Genomic DNA, 18,694 nt, shown 5'->3' with positions numbered 1-18,694 from the left:
GGCTCCAGCAGAATCAAAATGGCAGCGTCTCCGCCGGCCTCAAACAGCCAGAAGTGGGAGAAGTCCAGTTCATAGCGGCACCAGTCGGACTGGACRAAGTTCTCTGAGAGGACRAAGATAGTATGACGACTGCGTTCGATGGCGCTCATGATGTTGTCCATGATCCAGTGTCCAGGAAGAAAGTCTCGCTTGTGGAGACAGAGAGTCAGCGGGGATGTTGGATTCTCTGAGTCTGAGTCACTGTAACCAGATAAGAATCCACATCATCTTATGTCCTTTATTATAAATACAATTTGAACAAGAAGCCCTCCAGCACACCTGRGAGCCGGGAAGCATATAAAACCTGTAGGACTAAGTTTGGAGACTATAAAAACTCAGCAGCTTATGAGTCTAAGAAGGGATTAAACCAGGTTTCAACAGAATGCRAACATTTCCCTTTGTRGGAAATAGTCTAAAAGTGGAGTGTGGTCAAAACTACTGCCAACATGCTCCATTCTGATCCTTCAAGCAGGTTTACTTCAAGRCAGACCGCAAGATGCTAAAACAAGTTTCCAAGAAAATACTATCTTGGGATCTACAGCAGGCTCTTGATACTCTACGTGAAAGTCCAAGGCTTTACAATTACAAAGAAACTTATACAAGAAGGAAACTTGTCCTTATTTAGACGAGGCTCAAATTTCAGTATATCATGCAATTATCTGACAAAAGACAATATTTACAAAGTGGCTTCATAYRTCCTATTGCATCCGTATCACACTAGTCTGACTTTGTTCACTGACAGACTTCATATTGTTATTTTTCTAGTGAAGATGTTTGTACGATTAAGATAAATCATAATTTACATGCACCCATTCAGTGAGGTAGWATGCAAGAGCCAAAGCAATGGGGAAACAGCCAACAGTCAAGAAGSACCAGTGCAAACAAAGACGTTTAAAGGCTACCTCGGCTCCTCCATCTCRGGTACCAGAAAGTCTTCCACCCAGCTGGCATCTTGTTCACTGTAGGAAACAAATGCATCAAAGGACAGCAATGGATCTGATCCCTCCGTGTTTCTGTGTTGCCGTCGTCGTTGGGAACTTCTCTTGGCCTTGAGCCATGCCCAGGTCATCTTCAGGAACCAGAATGCGTGGCATCGCCAAAGCWGGCCAGCAACCAGTATCCCAAGAAGCAGTGCGGCCCCACAGCTAACAGACACAAACAAAACCGGCTGGCACTGGATGATGGAGAGGCTAACTTGACTCACTGCCTCCCCCTGCAGGTAGAGAGGGRAGTCACAGACATAGGTCTGATGTTTRTCTGTTATTTTCACATCTCCACTTCCYGTTAGTTGTGAGCGGAGGAATGTGACGAATTCACATGAGCAAACAAACTTGTTGTATCCTGCCTCGAGTTTCTCAAGTCGTCTGTATGACTGAAGGTCTGAAAGGCTGAACGCGTTCAAGGTGTTTGACTGCAATGTACAAAACCAGAATGGATCAGCATGGAGAACACAGAGACAAAACGTGATGAATGGGATTGTTTCTTACCTGTATMGTGAGTGTTTGCARATTGGGGTATGAACCCCCTGCTGGTAACCTCAGGAACTTGTTCCCAGAAAGGTAGAGCTCTCTCAGAATTGGCATTGTCAACACAAAGTCTTTGAGGTCATTATAGCTTAAATCCAACACCTGTAAAGAAGCAAGAATGAGATAAATAGAAAGYATCTTTTCAGTGGGAAGGTTTACTGGTCTTTGACCCAGTCTTTGTACCTCCAGAGACTTTGGAAGACAGGGAGTGACGATGGTTAGCTTAGCCCGGGAGATGTTCAGGTACCTCAGAGTGGACGGCCAGGAGCAACTGSGGGGCATGGAGTTGTAGCCGGTTTTGCTAACATCCAGCTGGGTGAGCTTGGTGAGTTTGGTGACCAGACGACTCAACGTGGACAAAGACTATTGGACAAACGTTCAAAGGTTGGCACTGAGCAATTTTATACAGATTTTACCTCAGGTTTAACGCTGACACCTTCAGAGGGTTTCCGCTGATGTTTAAAACTCGGAGCTCCTGGAGGGTTTCTTCGCTGTCACACAGCATGTAAGAAAGAGTCGGGTCGGTCAGCAGATTATCGGACACATCCAAGTATAATGTGTTCACCATCATCTTGGTTAAGTAACAGGATAACAGGAACAMCTGAAAGTAAAATGAGAACAGAGCTGTGAGGAAAACGTTTATCAGTTTTTAAGATGTATTTTTATATGATTTAGGATGTAACCACACGAAAATACAGAACTCAAAATAAAATGCTGTTTGGTTAACATGAATCACAAGGAGATTAAAAATTATTTGCCTACTGATCAAACTATGATTAAGAATAAAAAGCATCATAGCCTGATTCACATTACCACCATGCAGACGGATTTTTTTGTATGTGAAGTGTGATTTTTACCTTTGCGTTAATAATGGAGAGCTTCTTCTGGTACTGCAACAGATACTGCATTTCTGAAACCATGGCAAACTTCAAAATGTCTAAAATTGTGACGTCACTGGCAAAGAACTCGTCCATGCTACTCAGATCTGTCCGGTTAGCCGTTACCCACCTAACGCAAAGCCAGGAAATGTTTTAGCCACATCGAATACTAAATATTCAGGTTTGGAGGAACAGTCAAGATCAAAATTATTCATCCATTAGTAGTCTCATCAGATGTTTTGCTGATTGGAATTAGTGTCTTGAGGCAACCCAGTGCCTACTTGAAGCCCAGCTTAGGCCGTACGACTGTCTTACACAGTCCAAAAATGTGATTGTCAGGTTAACCCATAACAAATTATCATTTGTTATGGGTTAATGATTGTTTGTCCCGTACACAGTAAAAATGCCAGTGTTGAGTTAACACCCAAAAGTGTCCAAGTCAGCTGGTGTAAAATTCAACAATACAGAGTGTCACATTAACATTTACAACGGTGCTGGTGTTAAAATATATTAAAAGTAACACCAGTATAGTGTTGATCACAAAACATAACGTGGTGTTAAAAAAGTTAATAATTGACCCACAAGGTGTCAATATCAATCAAATCCAGTGAAAAATATTCAAAACAATACACAGAAATGGAAAATGTAGCTTTTCTTAAACCCATTTCAGTGTTATAGACCAATGTTAATTTAACAAAAAAATGGGTGTCAATCTTTTAACACTTTCAAAAGTGTTAATTCAACACCTGCTAACTTGGACACATATAGACACTTTGGTGTGTTAATTCAACACTGGCATTTTTACTGTGTATGTCTGTGTTGCAGTGACAGACTTTTGCCCAGTGACTGCTGCAGATAGATTCCATGAAGTCTACAAACTTTCAAGGATAATTGGGTACAGACAATGGATGGATGGATAAAGTTTGACCAAAAGAGTGATGAACAGCTGGCATGTTGGTTTCCTACCTGCCCTCGCCTGTCAGAGTTAAACCCACAATGGAGAGGGATCTGAGCGGGACTCCATCTAYCAGTGCCAGCATAGAGACACAGGCTTCATCAGACAGCGACACATTACGGAGAGACAGATATCTGGAGAGAAGAACCAAAGGAGAATTCATGTTTACGAAACATTTTGCTCCATTTAAGTTATTCTAGCAGCAAAAAGGGAAGTTATTATCAAACCTGATCATGTTGATTGAATCTTTAAAAGGTTGAACAGACACATAATGAGCCAGGTGGAGGTCTGACAGAGTGAGCMGAGTTTCAGGGTAGCACACATCATTGAGCACAGCTGCAGCCAAYGCAGGGTTTGTTAAAAACGGGCCGTGAAGACTCAGAGTGACACGACCCAGAGGCCAAATGTCCCCAAACGTACCAGAGTCGTATCTGCAGAGAGACCGAGTCAAAGGAAGAGGAAAACCAAGGGGCTTTGGATTTTGTTTATTTCCATGAATAAACTGCTTGGCATTTATTTATAAATTTTTTGTTTTTTTAGCTGAAATTTGCCACACTGCTGGACAGGACATGTAAAAAAAGAGAAGCAAAAACCCAATAGAGTCCAGTGAAAAACAAAGACCACCAGAAYCTTTTGAGAACTGCTCATCTAGCACAATTTAAAAGACTCTGAGAACATCTGGGTGCTAGAAAGGRAAACCTAGAAAAATGAGGGCTGGTTACCTGTCCAGATTGTTGGCGTGAACAGTAAGCTCTTCCAGGTGGGTGACTCCTGATAGGTCRTCTCTCCTCAGCTCCTTCAGATCTGGACCTCCAAACATCAGCCTTCTCAGTCCGGAAAGTCCAAGAAACAACGAAGGGGAGCCGAGAAARCTACAGGAGGCCAAGAAGGACATGCATGTGATGAGTCTGGTCTTTGTTCAGGCATTTGGTTGCAAAAAGGACGAGAGACGGCATGGAGGTTCACCTTCCAACAGGACAACAACCCTAAATGTTTATCCTGACCTAGAATGGGATGGTTTCTATTTAAACATATTCATGTGGTCAAATGGCCCATTCAAAGTAAAGACCTTCATCCATCTGAGAACCYGTGGTAAGGCTTTGGGGATCTTCACAAAATGTAAAGGGTAAACGCCTCTGCATCAGAGCGTAAGCTGCCCTCCTCACCCGTACGGATTGTTGAGCAGGTTGAGATGCTTCAGCAGCTCCAGCTYGTTGAACCACTTGGKKTTGAGAACCGTCAGCTGGTTGTCAGACAGATCCAGCTCCTCCAGGCTCCACAGAGAGGCGAACGCTGACGGATGGATCTCAGCTAACCYGTTAGCTGCAGGACAGAAACGCCGGCATTCAGACACGCTCTACTGGTTGTTTCAGTTTGAATCCCTTGATTGTTACCATGGAGATCCAGAAGCGTTAGCCGTGAGTGTCCCATCAGGTCATCTTGGGTCACCGTGGTGATGTTGTTGAAGGAGAGATCAAGGCTCAGMGCTTGGTCTGTTACCATGGGAACGCGGGTGAACCCACTGTAGGAGCAGTTACAGGCGTAATGGAGGTCACAGCGCCTGCAGGTCGGCCTCCCGTCATCCCCGTTCACCGTCTGACCCTGGATCAGYGAGAGGAAGAGGAGCGGTGCTAGAATCTTCAGATGCCTCATCCTCTGCAGAGACAGTTGCGTGTTCAAGTTGGTGAAATGCAGAAGCAGGAAAATGAGTCAAATCTTTTTTCGTCCTGCAACTTGTTTTGCATAACTGAGGCACAGAAGTGAAAGTCTGGCAGGAGGTGTGAGGAAATCATTTCACGAGAAAATCAAGACTTTTTGGCTCCAGTCGATTATTAACAGCGTCCCATAAACACGTAGCTGTTAAAGAGGGAAGTTCTCTTGAGGTTATTATGGTTTTTATATGTGACTTAGGAACAATCACTGAGGTTAAATGTGATGTTAGGGAATAAAAAGGCTTGAACAAAACATGTTAGGAGAGTCTGGCCGTTTGCAACGTGCCTGGGGTATGTTATTGTTATTAACTGCTGGGAATTCATAAAAACAGTGAGAAAGCAGATGTTGCACTTTGTGGTTAAAGTGCATTTGTCTGAAAATATGAGTAAAATTTGTGCAGAAGATTCCAGGAGGGAAAACAAATGAAGTGGTGCAAATGATCAGCTGGCCAGTTTAAGTAACATCAAATGCTTTTAACTGGTTTTTAACCTAACAGAACAAAGAACCAGAAAAAGAAGTAAAGAGGAAAACAGAAAACTTGTGTTTGATCCTATGACTCCCGGTTGGACTAATGACGTCTATAGATGATGTTTCTGARCAAACAGTTCTGGGCTGCGGTGCCTTTTCACAGGTTCCAGCTGKGGGTCGACTCCATGCAGCACAGATATGATTCAATGATTCAAATGAAAACTAAACCTACAAGCTTTCTTCAGGTGCAAATTGTGTTGTAAAAAAAATCACGAAAAAGGGCAAAAAAATGACTTTAAAAAATAAAACACGTGTAGTTGAGTTTCAGTACATTGAACAAACTCCATATTGTATKTTTTCTAACTTTATTGCTGTGATATTTCATTTTTTCAACTGAACAATAATAACTGAGATCCTCTGGAGGAAAAGCAACAAGATGTCAGATCAACAGAGGCTGTGTTGGAGAAACTCCCTYCAGGTTATTATTTATCTACTCTTAAATCTCTTCAATRAGAGTAAAAGAATACAGATAAAAAAAGCCTAAAAAATTAAACTTTGATGGATAAAAACATTTTTTAAACAGTGAAACATACTTTCATCAGTACTCAGTGGATGTTTCTTACCTCAGTATCTGCTGAACAGATGAAATGGACGACAGAAAAACTGAGTCAGAGAATAAGAAGTTTTTGTTCATCTCAAAGAGGAACTACGAGTTCAAGTGTAAAACAGGAAGTKAGAAAGCAGAGCAGTTTCATGATATGCAGTCTGGGGTCGACRCCCCTCATATGACASACAGGTGTGTGCAAACAATCAACACGGATTATTTCACAAGTCTAATGGAGAAACAGTGTGAATACATATTTTCATAGTAAGTTTAGGAATAAGGAATTATTAGACAAGAAAGTGAGTTATTTTTAATGTTTTGTTTTTTCCATATCAGGACAAATTATTCCTGCTCTTAATGAGGATTCATGTCTGTTTTGAACCTGCTGACCAACTTTCAGCAGGGATGCTGTGTGTTAATCATCCATCCATCCATCCATCCATCCATCCATCCATCCATCCATCCATCCATCCATCCATTTTCTTACACCCTTGTCCCTCAGTGGGGTCGGGAGGGTTGCTGGTGCCCATCTCCAGCTAACGGTCCGGGTGAGAGGCGGGGTCACCTGGACAGGTCGCCAGTCTGTCGCAGGKCAACACAGAGACACACAATCATGCACACACACACTCACACCTAGGGGCAATTTAGAGAGACCAATTAACCTGACAGTCATGTTTTTGGACTGTGGGAGGAAACCRGAGTACCCAGAGAAAACCCACCATGCACAGGGAGAACATGCAAACTCCATGCAGAAAGACCGGGGCTGGGAATCGAACCCAGAACCTTCTTGCTGCAAGRCAACAGCTCTACCAGCTGCACCACTGTGCAGCCCCGTGTTAATTATCTATGGCCTAATAACACAAATGACATGAAAATATGTTTGTTTTTTATTTGTTCTTTATTCTTTACAGCTAAAACATATTTTTGTCCTCTAAGAACATAAAAGCAAAAYAACATTTTCATACAAAGCTACAATTCATGATTATGAATAAAAACATTAGTCATCAGGTCAAGTTGCTCATTCGGTGATATTATTGGTAGAATAGTTTCAGCATTGTTCTTTTGTATGTTTTTGTTTTCAATATGTCCAATACATCTTTTGATTGTGTTATTAACCTTATGCAAGGCATTAATTATGGTTTTCCAGTTTCTATGGTTCAGTCCTTCTCCTTGGATTATAGTCCAACATAAATTACATAAGACTGTGGGTGTCTTTCTTAATAGTTCAAACACCAAATGTACCTCAACATGCATAAATACGCACAGTGAAAGCCATGCTGGCGCTACTGCAGAAGCTAAAATCCAACATCTTATTGATTTCCACTCTTGGGGATTCAGCCAATAAGAACCCAGGAAAATGAAATGCAATCGCGGATTAGCTGCTTAGAAAACACCAGCCAGCAGAGGGCCAAATAGCATTGCACATAGCTCTTTCACTTTCCCAAAAGTACACAAATAGGTAAGTTTTTTCATGAATAACACAAGAAAGTCCTCAGTGCATCTGATTTTTTCCTTCCCCTATACATAAAGGCTCTATTTTGTCAGTCATTGTCTCCTCTCAGAGCGTTGCGGAGGCTCCTCCAGAACTCCGGCCTCCTCTCCTCCTCTTGAGGCCACTCCAGGTAGGTGGTGGAGCTCATNCTCTGGTTTGGATTAAAGGTACCAAAAGAAAACATTTATATATTAGACTATAAATGCATGTTTATTGTTTGAAATAAGCGAACTCCCTGCTTGTTCAGGTGGCAAATGATGCTGGTTTGGGAGAGCAAACTATTTTATGTGTATCAATGCAAGATACGAAATAGGTTGGGGACCTGTAACCTGAACCTTGATGTACCCGCCTCTTGCCCACTGACCTCTGGACGTAGGCACACCTGTGACCTTGCAAGGTCAATGAAACCGAATCCAAATTAGGTCCAAGTTCTGGACTCAAATCTGGACCTCAACCTTTCTGTGTGGAGCTGGTTACATTTGTGAGTTTTTTCTATGTATTCTTCACAAAGTTCAAATGTGCACCAAGATGTGAATGTGTGAATTTTTGTTTGTCTAGAATGCGCTGAACTGGCAGCCTGTCTGGGTTTTACCTCAACCCTCCCATATTCTCTACCAAAGACAGGCACTGAATCTGAAGGGATTTAGCAGGTGTAGCAAATAAATGAACTGATATTTTGTGTTGGCTGTACTTTGTTGAGAAAGTTGAATAAACTTTTTAACTTTAAATCTGCAAACTGTCAAGTTGGCCTAATTGGTTCAACCTGGAGGATCTTTTTAAGGTCTTCGTTCTCGGTCACTGCCTCCTTAACCTTCTCCAACATCTGATCATTTCCACTTTCCTTCAGATTAATCACAAATTTCTCAAATATAGTGAGCAGAAGATGGGCGTACTCAATAATGTGGTCGCTCAGACCATATCCTCCAGTATGAATGCCAAATATCCGGCCATGAGCATCAAACACTGGAGAGCCAGAAGCTCCGTGATACATGAAAGTGTTGAAAGCAGCCACCTGTTCTGCTTTTTCTCCACCCATCATTATATCGTCAACGCCTTGGTTCTTGATTTCATGATTTACTGATTGGAGGATGAATTTACAGTCTGTATATTTGGATAAATGATCCATGACAGCCTGTTTTCTCTTTTCTGGCTCAATGATGCATGTAGGATCAATTTTCTTCACACGTCCTGCANCCAACATAAATTACATAAGACTGTGGGTGTCTTTCTTAATAGTTCAAACACCAAATGTACCTCAACATGCATAAATACGCACAGTGAAAGCCATGTTAGCGCTACTGCAGAAGCTAAAATCCAACATCTTATTGATTTCCACTCTTGGGGATTCAGCCAATAAGAACCCAGGAAAATGAAATGCAATCGCGGTGTCGAGAAAAGTCGAGCTCATCCCACTTCCCCATGCTCCTGAAGTTGTAGCCTGATGACGTGCCTCTCCTCATTTGCATTTATTTTTTTCCTAAGATTTGCGGGGAAATAGAATGTGATAAATAAGAAAATAAGGAAATACTAAATGAATAAGGGGAATTGGAAAATGGGAAAAGTAAAGATTTTTCAAACAAATGTTGAATGAAAAATAGATAAAAGAAAATTGAGTAAATAAAAAAGGGATATATGAGAACTGGGAAATAGAAAACCGGGTTAATGGAAAAAGGAAATCAAAAAATGGTTAAATTAAAAATAGATTAATGAAAAATAGATAAATGAAAAAGATAAATAGAGAAATTGATAATCTGAAAAATAAATAAATGAAAAAATTGGGTTAATAAAAAGGGAAATTGAAAAGTGGTTAATTGAAAAATAAACTAATGAAAAATGGGTGAATGGATAAAGGGATAAATGAAAAATAGATAAATGAAAAAGAGAAATTGGGAAATTGATATGAAAAATAAAGAGATGAAAAATTGGGTTAATGAAAAAGCTAAATTAAAAAATGGGTAAATGAAAAATAGATAAATGAAAAAAGAGAAATTGATAATATAAAAAATAAATAAATGAAAAATTGGGTTAATGAAAAAGCTAAATTATTTAACAAATTATTTATTTATTCTCTCATTTTCTGATTTATTTTACTCATTTTTTATTTATTTCACCCATTTATTTATTTAATTTTGGCTGAAATGGCTCTCCATACACTTAGGAGATAAACAATAGAAATTATCTAAATAATAGATTAAATTCAGTATTTTATTATTTATTACTGTTGTCAATAACATCTTGAACTTTCCTACATTCTGAAGCAGGGACAAGGTAAATTAAAATACAAAAATATTTACTAATTGAAGCCAAAAACAAATATTTTGCAGTTATTTTTCAGAAAATGTACTTAAGAAAAGTCTCCTACATAAGGATCCTCATCTGATAGTTTCCTGTTTGATACAACAGGAAGCAGGATGATGATGTTTTATCAATATAAGGTATAGATTAAAAATCACATCATGAACCTGCAGCTCATGTTTTTTTCTGAAACTATTTTCTTTGTGGTGCAAAAAAATGATTATTATATTTTAAAACAAAACTCTGCATTTCTTTATTATCTCATGGAACCAACAGTAAGACGATAGTAACTCCACCAAGCCTGCTGTGAGTTTACAGATAGTCTGCATCACCGGATGATTAAATCTAATGACAATACTTTAATCCTTTACTACAGTATGCACTTTGTAGACTTATACAAAATCAGGGCTAAATTTACGTAATGATATGAATAAACTGGATAAGTGTCTGTTATATATTTTGTTTTGATTTATGTTGAAATAATAAAAAATACAATATTGGTCTAATTTTCATTACTCATAATTGTTGTTGTAGGATTTACAGCAACTGTTTTACTTAAAATTAAAGGGAATAGTTCTCCATTTATATATATAGTGAAAGCAAAGTATTTCAACCTGAAATTGGACATTTAACATTTATACTAAAAGTACGAGACATTTGATTAGAAGCCGTCAGTAAACTGACAGGTTTCATATTTATTTGTTGGGAAAAAAAGAGAAAATGACATTTAAATGACAGGAAAGTAAAATGGAAATCCAAAAACAATGAAAATGAAAATGAATGGATTACAGAGGGTTTAAAATGATCTGAATATGGATAAACAAAGAAGTTCATAATGTAGAGCGACATCATCTCAGAAGTACAATCAGAAATACATGAGCTCTGCAACAGTGGTGAAGATATATGATAACTGATTACATTTCATTCAATCACTGAAGAAAAATACAACCTGGTTGGGAATAAATGAAGTAATTTAACATAATCTGGATGAGATTTGAAACACTTTGATCAGGTGTGAAGTTTGCAGATCATGTAACTTCAGCTGGTTGTGTTCAATGCAATGAATGTAGACAATAGATGAGATGATTAAACAAAGAAAAACAATAAAACCACAGAATAAAGCACAGAAAACGCCACTAAACCATCTTACCCAATGACCGCTGGAGACTGGCACCAGCCATCTGAACCCCCATACCCCTGATTCAATCAACTAGCAATATGTTGATCAAGTTAACAATAGAAACAATAATCGTTAAAGTTTGGCCAGAGAAAAGACAGATGCAGGTTTAATCTTTGGCCATCAGCAGTCAAAGGAAAACTGAAGATAATGTACTTTATTGACACTGAAACTGGGAAATTATTGGGCAGCAGCAGCATGACAAAAGGAAAACAGAAAGTTTGTAGAACATGAATTCATGTCTGCTGTTTAGTGAGTAAATTTTCGTTTTGTTCAGGACCAATTAAACCAATTTAAGAACCTGTTTCGAGACCCAACGACCTGCAGTGCATCAAGGCAAGAAATAAGAGGTCAGGGGTCTCTAATCTGGACAGAGACCTGTCCATGGGGTACCCCGCCTCTCACCCAATGACCGGTGTAGACAGGCACCTCAGAGATTTTGTAGGAATAGAAGGATGCAGATAATTGATTTATGGATGGAGGAGCACATAATCTTTAACTGATTTGTTGTTTCTTGTGAAGAATTTCTGTTAGTGGACCAGGAGGTAAGAAAATATGCCTGATAACTTTGTCCAGGTCCTGGACTCAAATCTTGACTGGACCTTTCTACATGGAGTTGGATGGTCTGTCCACATATTTTCAGGTTTCTTTCTGATAATGCAGGTTTGGACAGGAGTCGCATCTTCATATCCAAGATGTGTAAATGGTTGTTTTGTCTGAAATGGACTGGCAGCCTAGTCACCATCTTCTGTGACTGCAGGAATTTAGCAGGTCTTGCAATTAAATTTCTGAATCTTGAGAAAGGGAAATATGTAGGTCAGAAACGTTTTAACCTGAACTGTAGCATTTCCAGTTGGCCTAATCTTCCTCCATCGGCTCAACCTGGAGGATCTTTTTAAGGTCTTCGTTTTCGGTCACTGCCTCCTTAACCTTCTCCAGCATCTCATCATTTCCACTTTTCTTCAGATTAATCACAAATCTTTGGAATATTGAGAGCAGTTGCTGTGCATACTCAATAACACTCGTTTCATGCCTTCTAAATCCATAAGTATATCCTCTAGTGTGAATCCCAAAAACTTTGAAATCAACACCAAACACTGGAGAGCCAGAAGCTCCATGATACATGAAAGTGTGGTAAGTCTCCACTTCATCAGCTTTAGTTCCACCAACCATTATGCACTCAATGCCTTGAGATTTAATTGTTTCAACGACTGACATAATCGTAAACATAGTTTTTTCATAAGGAGCTAAATGATCCTCGACAACCTGTTTTCTCTTTTCTGGCTCAATGATGCATGTAGGATCAATTTTCCTCACACTTCCTGCAGGGTGTCCAATAAGACAGGCCTCTCCATTTCCAGGAAGTGGACCAAAACTGTTCAGCAGCCCTGGTGGTACTTTCACATTTTCTCCATTGTTTTGGATGGAGTTTTGACCCTCAGGTTTGAGCTCCAGTACAGCATAATCCAGCTCATTGTCAATGTCAATAAATGTTTTTTCAGCATAGAAGTGAAAGTAATTTGTCTCTGGGTCATCATTATATTGAAATCGAGCAGAGACGTTTATTTGATCCAGCAGTTTCTTTCCTTCGACACATTTGTCAAACAGGTGTGCACTGGTCAGGATAAACCTGTCAAACAGCACAAAGCCTGTTCCCTGACAAACATCAGTAACCTGATTGTCTATAAAGTCCTTTCTCTTAACAAGGACTTTACAGACAGATTTTCCCATTTTCAGCAACTTCTCAAGTCTATGAGTTTCACTGAATGACTGCTGGATCTTTCCAAACTTTTCCTCTTTCAGATTTGTCAGGGTTTTCTCAAAGGAACGGCCAGGAAATCTACTCTCCATCAATGCTTTCAGTTTTGGGAACTGCTTCCGCAGAAGGTCATTGATCTCTTCATGACTGATATTCAGCCCTAATTCTTCCATTGCTTTCTTTAAACTGACACCACTCTTTGCTGCAAGCTCTAGTACTGTTATTGTTTCACTCTTGTTCTGTCCACTAGTTGAGGCAGATACTTTTGCCTGCTGTTCCTCATGGTTGGTCTGTTGTGTTGGGTCTTGCTTTTCAACTTCCTGTTGCTTTGGATTCTTTGCTTTTGGTTGGTTTTTTGGAGGAAGTTTACACATCTTGAATTTTTTCCCATCTAGGTTATCAACTACTGCTGTATGTTTTCTAAGTTGTTTATTCTCGTTATCAGACAAAGAAAAGTCTGTGAGACTATCAACAAAGCGGCCGTCCTGTCTTAAAGCTTCCTCCACTGTCATCCTTTTTTTACCGTAAACACAGAAATACTTACAATTCTCAGGAATGTTTTTACATGTAAATACCATATCACTTTTATACTGGTCTCCTTTCCCCAACTCTTTATCTATGAAAAAGACAGAGTAGTTTTCCTTTGGTAGAACTCTGAGCTCTTCTCGTCTTTTCTCTACAGCTGTATGCATTATCATTATTGTCAGACATTGGTTTTCCTCAACACAACAACAAGGAAAATGTGTTGCAACAATGGGGGCATCATTCCCTTTGCCCACCTTTATGATGAGGTTTTCTTCAGATACTTTTATTTTCTCTTTTTTGATCTTTTTTTGTGATTTATCCATTTCGTTTTGTAGTTCTGTGTTGTGCTGTGATTTTATCACCTCAAATACAGTGCATGGTTTTGTACAGTCAATGGAGTATTCATTAGGATCTGAACCAAATTTGACTGTGAAGCTATGTAGATGGTCATCCTGCTGTAAATAAAACAGAGTACGAAAAATGAATGATAACAGTAGATTAATGTAGTGAAATACAGTGAACCCTCGTTTTTCGTGGAGGTTGTGTTCCGAAAATAACCCATGATAGGTGAAATCCGTGAAGTACTTACCTTTATTTGTTACAATTATCATACAGTGTAATATTAAATACTCTACATTAAAACCAAAGGACAAAACCTGTTTTCAGACCCAAGCATTGTTTTTAGCAAATAGAACGCTTTCTTACAAATAACCACAGTAAAATAATCATTTTAATCATCAAAGGAAGTACAGCAGGACAAATTGTGACTCGCATATTTCACTGTGCCTCTAACTGTGACGATGTGGCCTGACTCTGCTTTGTAGTGTCTTTTTCTTCTGAAGCCTGTGGTGATGGTGTGTTTTTTCGAGAGAAGAACATAGTTATTGGTAGTTACTGTCACTCTTTTTTCTTCTGGGCAAAAATATTCCGCACCATATAAATACCATAACCCTATTGGCATACAGCCAGAGAAGAAGCATGGAGACTGTTTAGCCAATCAGGATGCAGAACACACAATCCACAATGCGGAAAAAAACTGCGCAAAAAAATCCGCGAAGTAGCAAGAACGCGAAAGGTGAACCACGTTATAGCGAGGATTCACTGTAATGCAAACATTATGAAGGAAATTACAAAAACACACACCTTGGAAGTTTCACTTTCTTCCATGTCTTCTGTCTTCACCATTTTTTAATTCATCTGCAGCAAAGGAAATAAAATAAGCCACATTTTCCTGTCACATTAGAAAAATGTATTTAATTGTAACAGGTGGCACAGTGTCGCAGCCTCCTTACAGTCTGAGCTCCTATGAAAGAGAAGCTGGAGAGGGATGGCCAAGTGTCAAGTTCCTGGTGTGTGTTCCAGGTATGTGTTGGGCCCACGTGTTGCGTTGTTTGCTGGCTGTGCTAGATTTGGAGGAAAACTGTTTTAAATTGATCCCTTTTATAAACAATGTGCTGATGTAGTGTTTTTATACAGGGTCACACTGTTGGTGATGTTCCGGTGGTAGCATCGCCTGGGTATGTGGTTGTTCGATGCCCCCGGTAGGCTTTATACATTTGTCTTTTTAATGAGATTAGATTGTATGTTTTTCTTTTTTATATTGTTGATTTTAAATTGGTAGGGCTGCACCAGATCCTCCAAGTTGACTTTAGAGTCCTGGTTTATGCAATACAGTTCTATTTCTGCTTCCTGTCCTTTAGACTTTGATTTTCTTTCTTTCTTTTAATTCGTACAGCTATTGATTGTTTGTCTTTCCTTAGTTTTACGGCTTTACAGAGTCAAAACATAATATAAATGAATGGAGTTAAATTTGTTTCACAATTATTCAATTAAAAAAAACCTAATAAAATAAAAATTGTGATCAAAACCTTTGGAACTGTAATGATTTTTTTAAACAAAATAACACCATGAATAATGAAGAATGGCTGGAACTCTATAAAAAACTAAATGTAAAACATTCAAAAGGAATCAAAAAAATCTTTTTTTTTCATAAAGTTAGATCAAGATGTTCAGGAGACAACCGAGACTTCTCAGAAATGCCTTCATTTAGAGTTTCACAACACAGGAGCTTGTTTGTCACAATTTTGTCTCCAAACACTGTCCAGACAAGTGAGTTTTACATTTCTGTAGTTAGTTGCCCTATTTACAAAGAACCAAAGAACATATTACTTACAAACTTTGAAAAAGAAAAAAAATACAGTGAAAAGGACAGTGTCTGTATTTGACCTGGCAAAGCCTGTTTATGCAACCATAGAGCTCCACCAATCACCAGAATAAGGATATTTTACCACAAAATATATACTGTTAACAAAAATACCAGTCATAAAAATATTATATATTATTATTTATTTACTCTCAGCACTTTGCTTCTTTGTTGGTGGTATGAAACTTCCACAAGTCTACTATCACAAATAAACTACAAAAATCTAAAAGACAGGAAAAGATTTTATTGTCCATCAAAGCAGAAATTTTCCTTTGGCTCTCCAAACATAAAACGTTCATACAATCACAATGTCAACCATTTCTGCATAGAATAAAACACTTTGCATGACATAGGTACATGCTGTCATTTAGGTTGGTTAAGAATAATAAAATATGATTTGTATTTCTTCACTATGTCTGCTGCAATACAGAAAATGAGATTCATTACGACCAAATAATAATAAAGATTTTTTACATTTCTTTCAGGAGTTTGACAAACTGATGTCATAACTACGATTTAAACCATAATAATACCTAGCAATATTTATTTATTTAGTTATTTAAACCATAACTACCTGGTTTAAAGACTTTTTCAGTCCWTCTCCCCTAAAGACATTTATTCTGTGTAAAACTTGTATTCTTATTGCCACTAACAAGAATTTATAAACTGAATTTATAAAACATGTTCCAGAAACATTACAAAAACGTCTCTCACCTCTGCTTCTCCTGATGAAATCTGTACAACTCAGTAAATGATGGTATTTGCTTACACCGACACACCTTAATGTTCCTCCATGTGTAAGTTTTCTATTGGCTTAAAAAACATGAAGATGTTTCGTCAGCTTGTGGTGACAACAGGGAGTGGCAGGGTGTGGTGASAACAGGCTGAACAAGTTATTGCTGTTATTAGCTTTTAACAAAGACATACCTCATACCTCAGCACAAAAGAAAACATCGAGACTATGCAACTTCAAGAAAGAAAGTATGAAATGCATTTAATTAAAATWTATTGTTAATGTGATATATTCACTCTCTGGTTTGGATTAAAGGTACCAAAAGAAAACATTTATATATTAGACTATAAATGCATGTTTATTGTTTGAAATAAGCGAACTCCCTGCTTGTTACAACATAATCCAGCTCATCTTCAATGCCAACAAATAGGCAATTAATTGCATAATAAGTTAAAATGAGTTTAATAATTTACATTCTGATCCTTAACATTTGTTGAAGGAATACTGCATTTACAGATTTATGGTTGCAGCTTTTATTGTATTTATTTATTGTTTTTGGTTATTTTTATTTGGGGATATTTAAAATATTTTCCAGTTTTACTGTTAAGAGTTTTCTACAAAATTAAAGTTTATTAGTGTTTGAGATGTGACGTTGCTGTCATGGGGAGGTTTGGAGGCGCTGGGAACGAACGCTCAGGGAGCCGACGGTGAGTAGATCTGCGTTTATTCTTCATCGTACACAGATGACTGAGGTCAGATACAAGAGTACAACTTGCGGAGTCTTCCTCAAAAACTAAACTAAACTCGGAGGTACCTTCTTTCTACTCCTTTGAATACAGAAACTAAACAGCGCAATGGTCAGACAACAATCCGACGACCGCATTCTGACGGCGACATTCTGACGGTTCTGACGACGATCCAGCGCCACACAATGGTGCACGCCGACTTAAATTACCAGGGGAACAGGTGAACGAGATTATCAATCAACAGAGGGTAAATGACCAGAATAAACACAGAAACACAGAATAAACCCCTAAACATAGAATGAGAATACAGAAATAAACCCAAAAGAACTGACATCATGACAGTTGCATTACTACTCAATTTTCAATTTATTACTTTAAAATGATTTCTAAACAAAAATATTATCATTTATTTCAATAATTACTGGAACAATTTATCATTCAGCAGCATTTGTTACTGTGACAGGCCTTCCTACAAAAACAGTTGTTGAGATTCAGCATGTTGCAGCTGAATTACACATGTTGTCATTATGATACGTTATTCTTTAAACAAGGCTTAGAAATCTAGTTTTTAAAAGAATTACCAGAAGAAAACAGGCTGTCTGTGGAAGAATGTCTACTGTTCTAAAATTATTTTAGTTAAAAATAATTCAACTAAAATAATTACATTTCTCAATTTTGAGAGTTACAAATAGGTCAAAATAATTTTAACTCTAAATCTGCAAACTGTATCATGTCTAGTTGGCCTCATCTACCTCCATCGGCTCAACCTGGAGGATCTTTTTAAGGTCTTCGTTCTCGATCACTGCCTCCTTAACCTTCTCCAACATCTGATCATTTCCACTTCCTTCAGATTAATCATTCTTGATGGTTCTTGATTTCTTGATTTACTGATTGGAGGATGAATTTAGTCTGTATATTTGGATAAATGATCCATGACAGCCTGTTTTCTCTTTTCTGGCTCAATGATGCATGTAGGATCAATTTTCTTCACACGTCCTGCAGGGTGTCCAATAAGACAGGCCTGTCCATTTCCAGGAAGTGGACCAAATCTGTTCAGCTGCCCTGGTGGTACTTTCACATTTTGGGTCTTTGGTCATCAATCTTGAGTTTGAATACAACAAAATCCAGCTCATCTTCAATGCCAACAAATGTTTTCTCAGTAGAGAGGAAATAGTATTTTTCTTTATCAGGTATACCTGTACACCTTTAAACAGGTGTGCACTGAACAGGATCTGCTTTGTCAAACCACACAGTCTGTTACCTGAGGAGCAGTGAGCAATGACTTTAGTTTTGGTTGTAAATACAGACAGGTGTGTCTGTTTGATTTGGTGTAATGTTACATCTAAAATGTTCAGTTTGCTTCTTTATAAAGAAAATAATTTTGTGAGCACTGTGCATTCTTCTAGTTTGCTCGTCTTTGTCAGATATTTTCCCTCCTCATTTTAAGATGAAGGAAAATATGTTGCATAAATGTGGGAATCCTTCCTTTAATCCAACCTAATGATGATGTTTGTTTCATCAACAAAGTCTGGAAATAAAAAACCTTTTTCCTTATTGTAATGCAAGAAGTGATGATTATAT

The 18,694-nt window shown here is 38.3% G+C and overlaps 2 protein-coding genes across 2 annotated transcripts in view; both read right to left on the bottom strand.

Annotated features, from left to right (window-relative positions):
* LOC103480941 (toll-like receptor 2 type-1) overlaps positions 1 to 6,290 on the bottom strand; it is a 7,112-nt gene extending 822 nt beyond the window's left edge. Inside the window, exons 1-12 of the mRNA XM_008436141.2 lie at positions 6,203 to 6,290; positions 4,793 to 5,054; positions 4,565 to 4,721; positions 4,121 to 4,270; positions 3,626 to 3,829; positions 3,410 to 3,532; positions 2,423 to 2,573; positions 2,002 to 2,166; positions 1,749 to 1,928; positions 1,527 to 1,667; positions 942 to 1,450; positions 4 to 240 (exon numbers count right to left, since the gene is read on the bottom strand). Of these exons, the coding sequence (XP_008434363.1) occupies positions 4 to 240; positions 942 to 1,450; positions 1,527 to 1,667; positions 1,749 to 1,928; positions 2,002 to 2,166; positions 2,423 to 2,573; positions 3,410 to 3,532; positions 3,626 to 3,829; positions 4,121 to 4,270; positions 4,565 to 4,721; positions 4,793 to 5,051 (2,276 nt within the window). The 5' untranslated portion in view covers positions 5,052 to 5,054; positions 6,203 to 6,290. The remainder of the gene's footprint in view (positions 1 to 3; positions 241 to 941; positions 1,451 to 1,526; positions 1,668 to 1,748; positions 1,929 to 2,001; positions 2,167 to 2,422; positions 2,574 to 3,409; positions 3,533 to 3,625; positions 3,830 to 4,120; positions 4,271 to 4,564; positions 4,722 to 4,792; positions 5,055 to 6,202) is intronic.
* Positions 6,291 to 11,289: 4,999 nt separating this feature from the next.
* Positions 11,290 to 13,079, bottom strand: LOC103480940 (protein FAM111A-like). The gene has a single exon (XM_017310358.1). The coding sequence runs from the start codon at positions 13,077 to 13,079 to the stop codon at positions 12,006 to 12,008; it is 1,074 nt and encodes a 357-aa protein (XP_017165847.1). The 3' UTR covers positions 11,290 to 12,005.
* Positions 13,080 to 18,694: the final 5,615 nt, after the last annotated feature.

Source organism: Poecilia reticulata, linkage group LG18 (genome assembly GCF_000633615.1).
Source record: "Poecilia reticulata strain Guanapo linkage group LG18, Guppy_female_1.0+MT, whole genome shotgun sequence".
Taxonomy (NCBI): Eukaryota; Metazoa; Chordata; class Actinopteri; order Cyprinodontiformes; family Poeciliidae; genus Poecilia; species Poecilia reticulata.
Note: the sequence above shows the minus strand (reverse complement) of the source record. Positions and strands in the feature narration are given on the sequence as shown.

What these genes read in the sequence shown, in the direction of transcription:
- LOC103480940 (XM_017310358.1), bottom strand. Translation starts at nt 13,079, where the DNA reads ATGGAAGAATTAGGGCTGAATATCAGTCATGAAGAGATCAATGACCTT.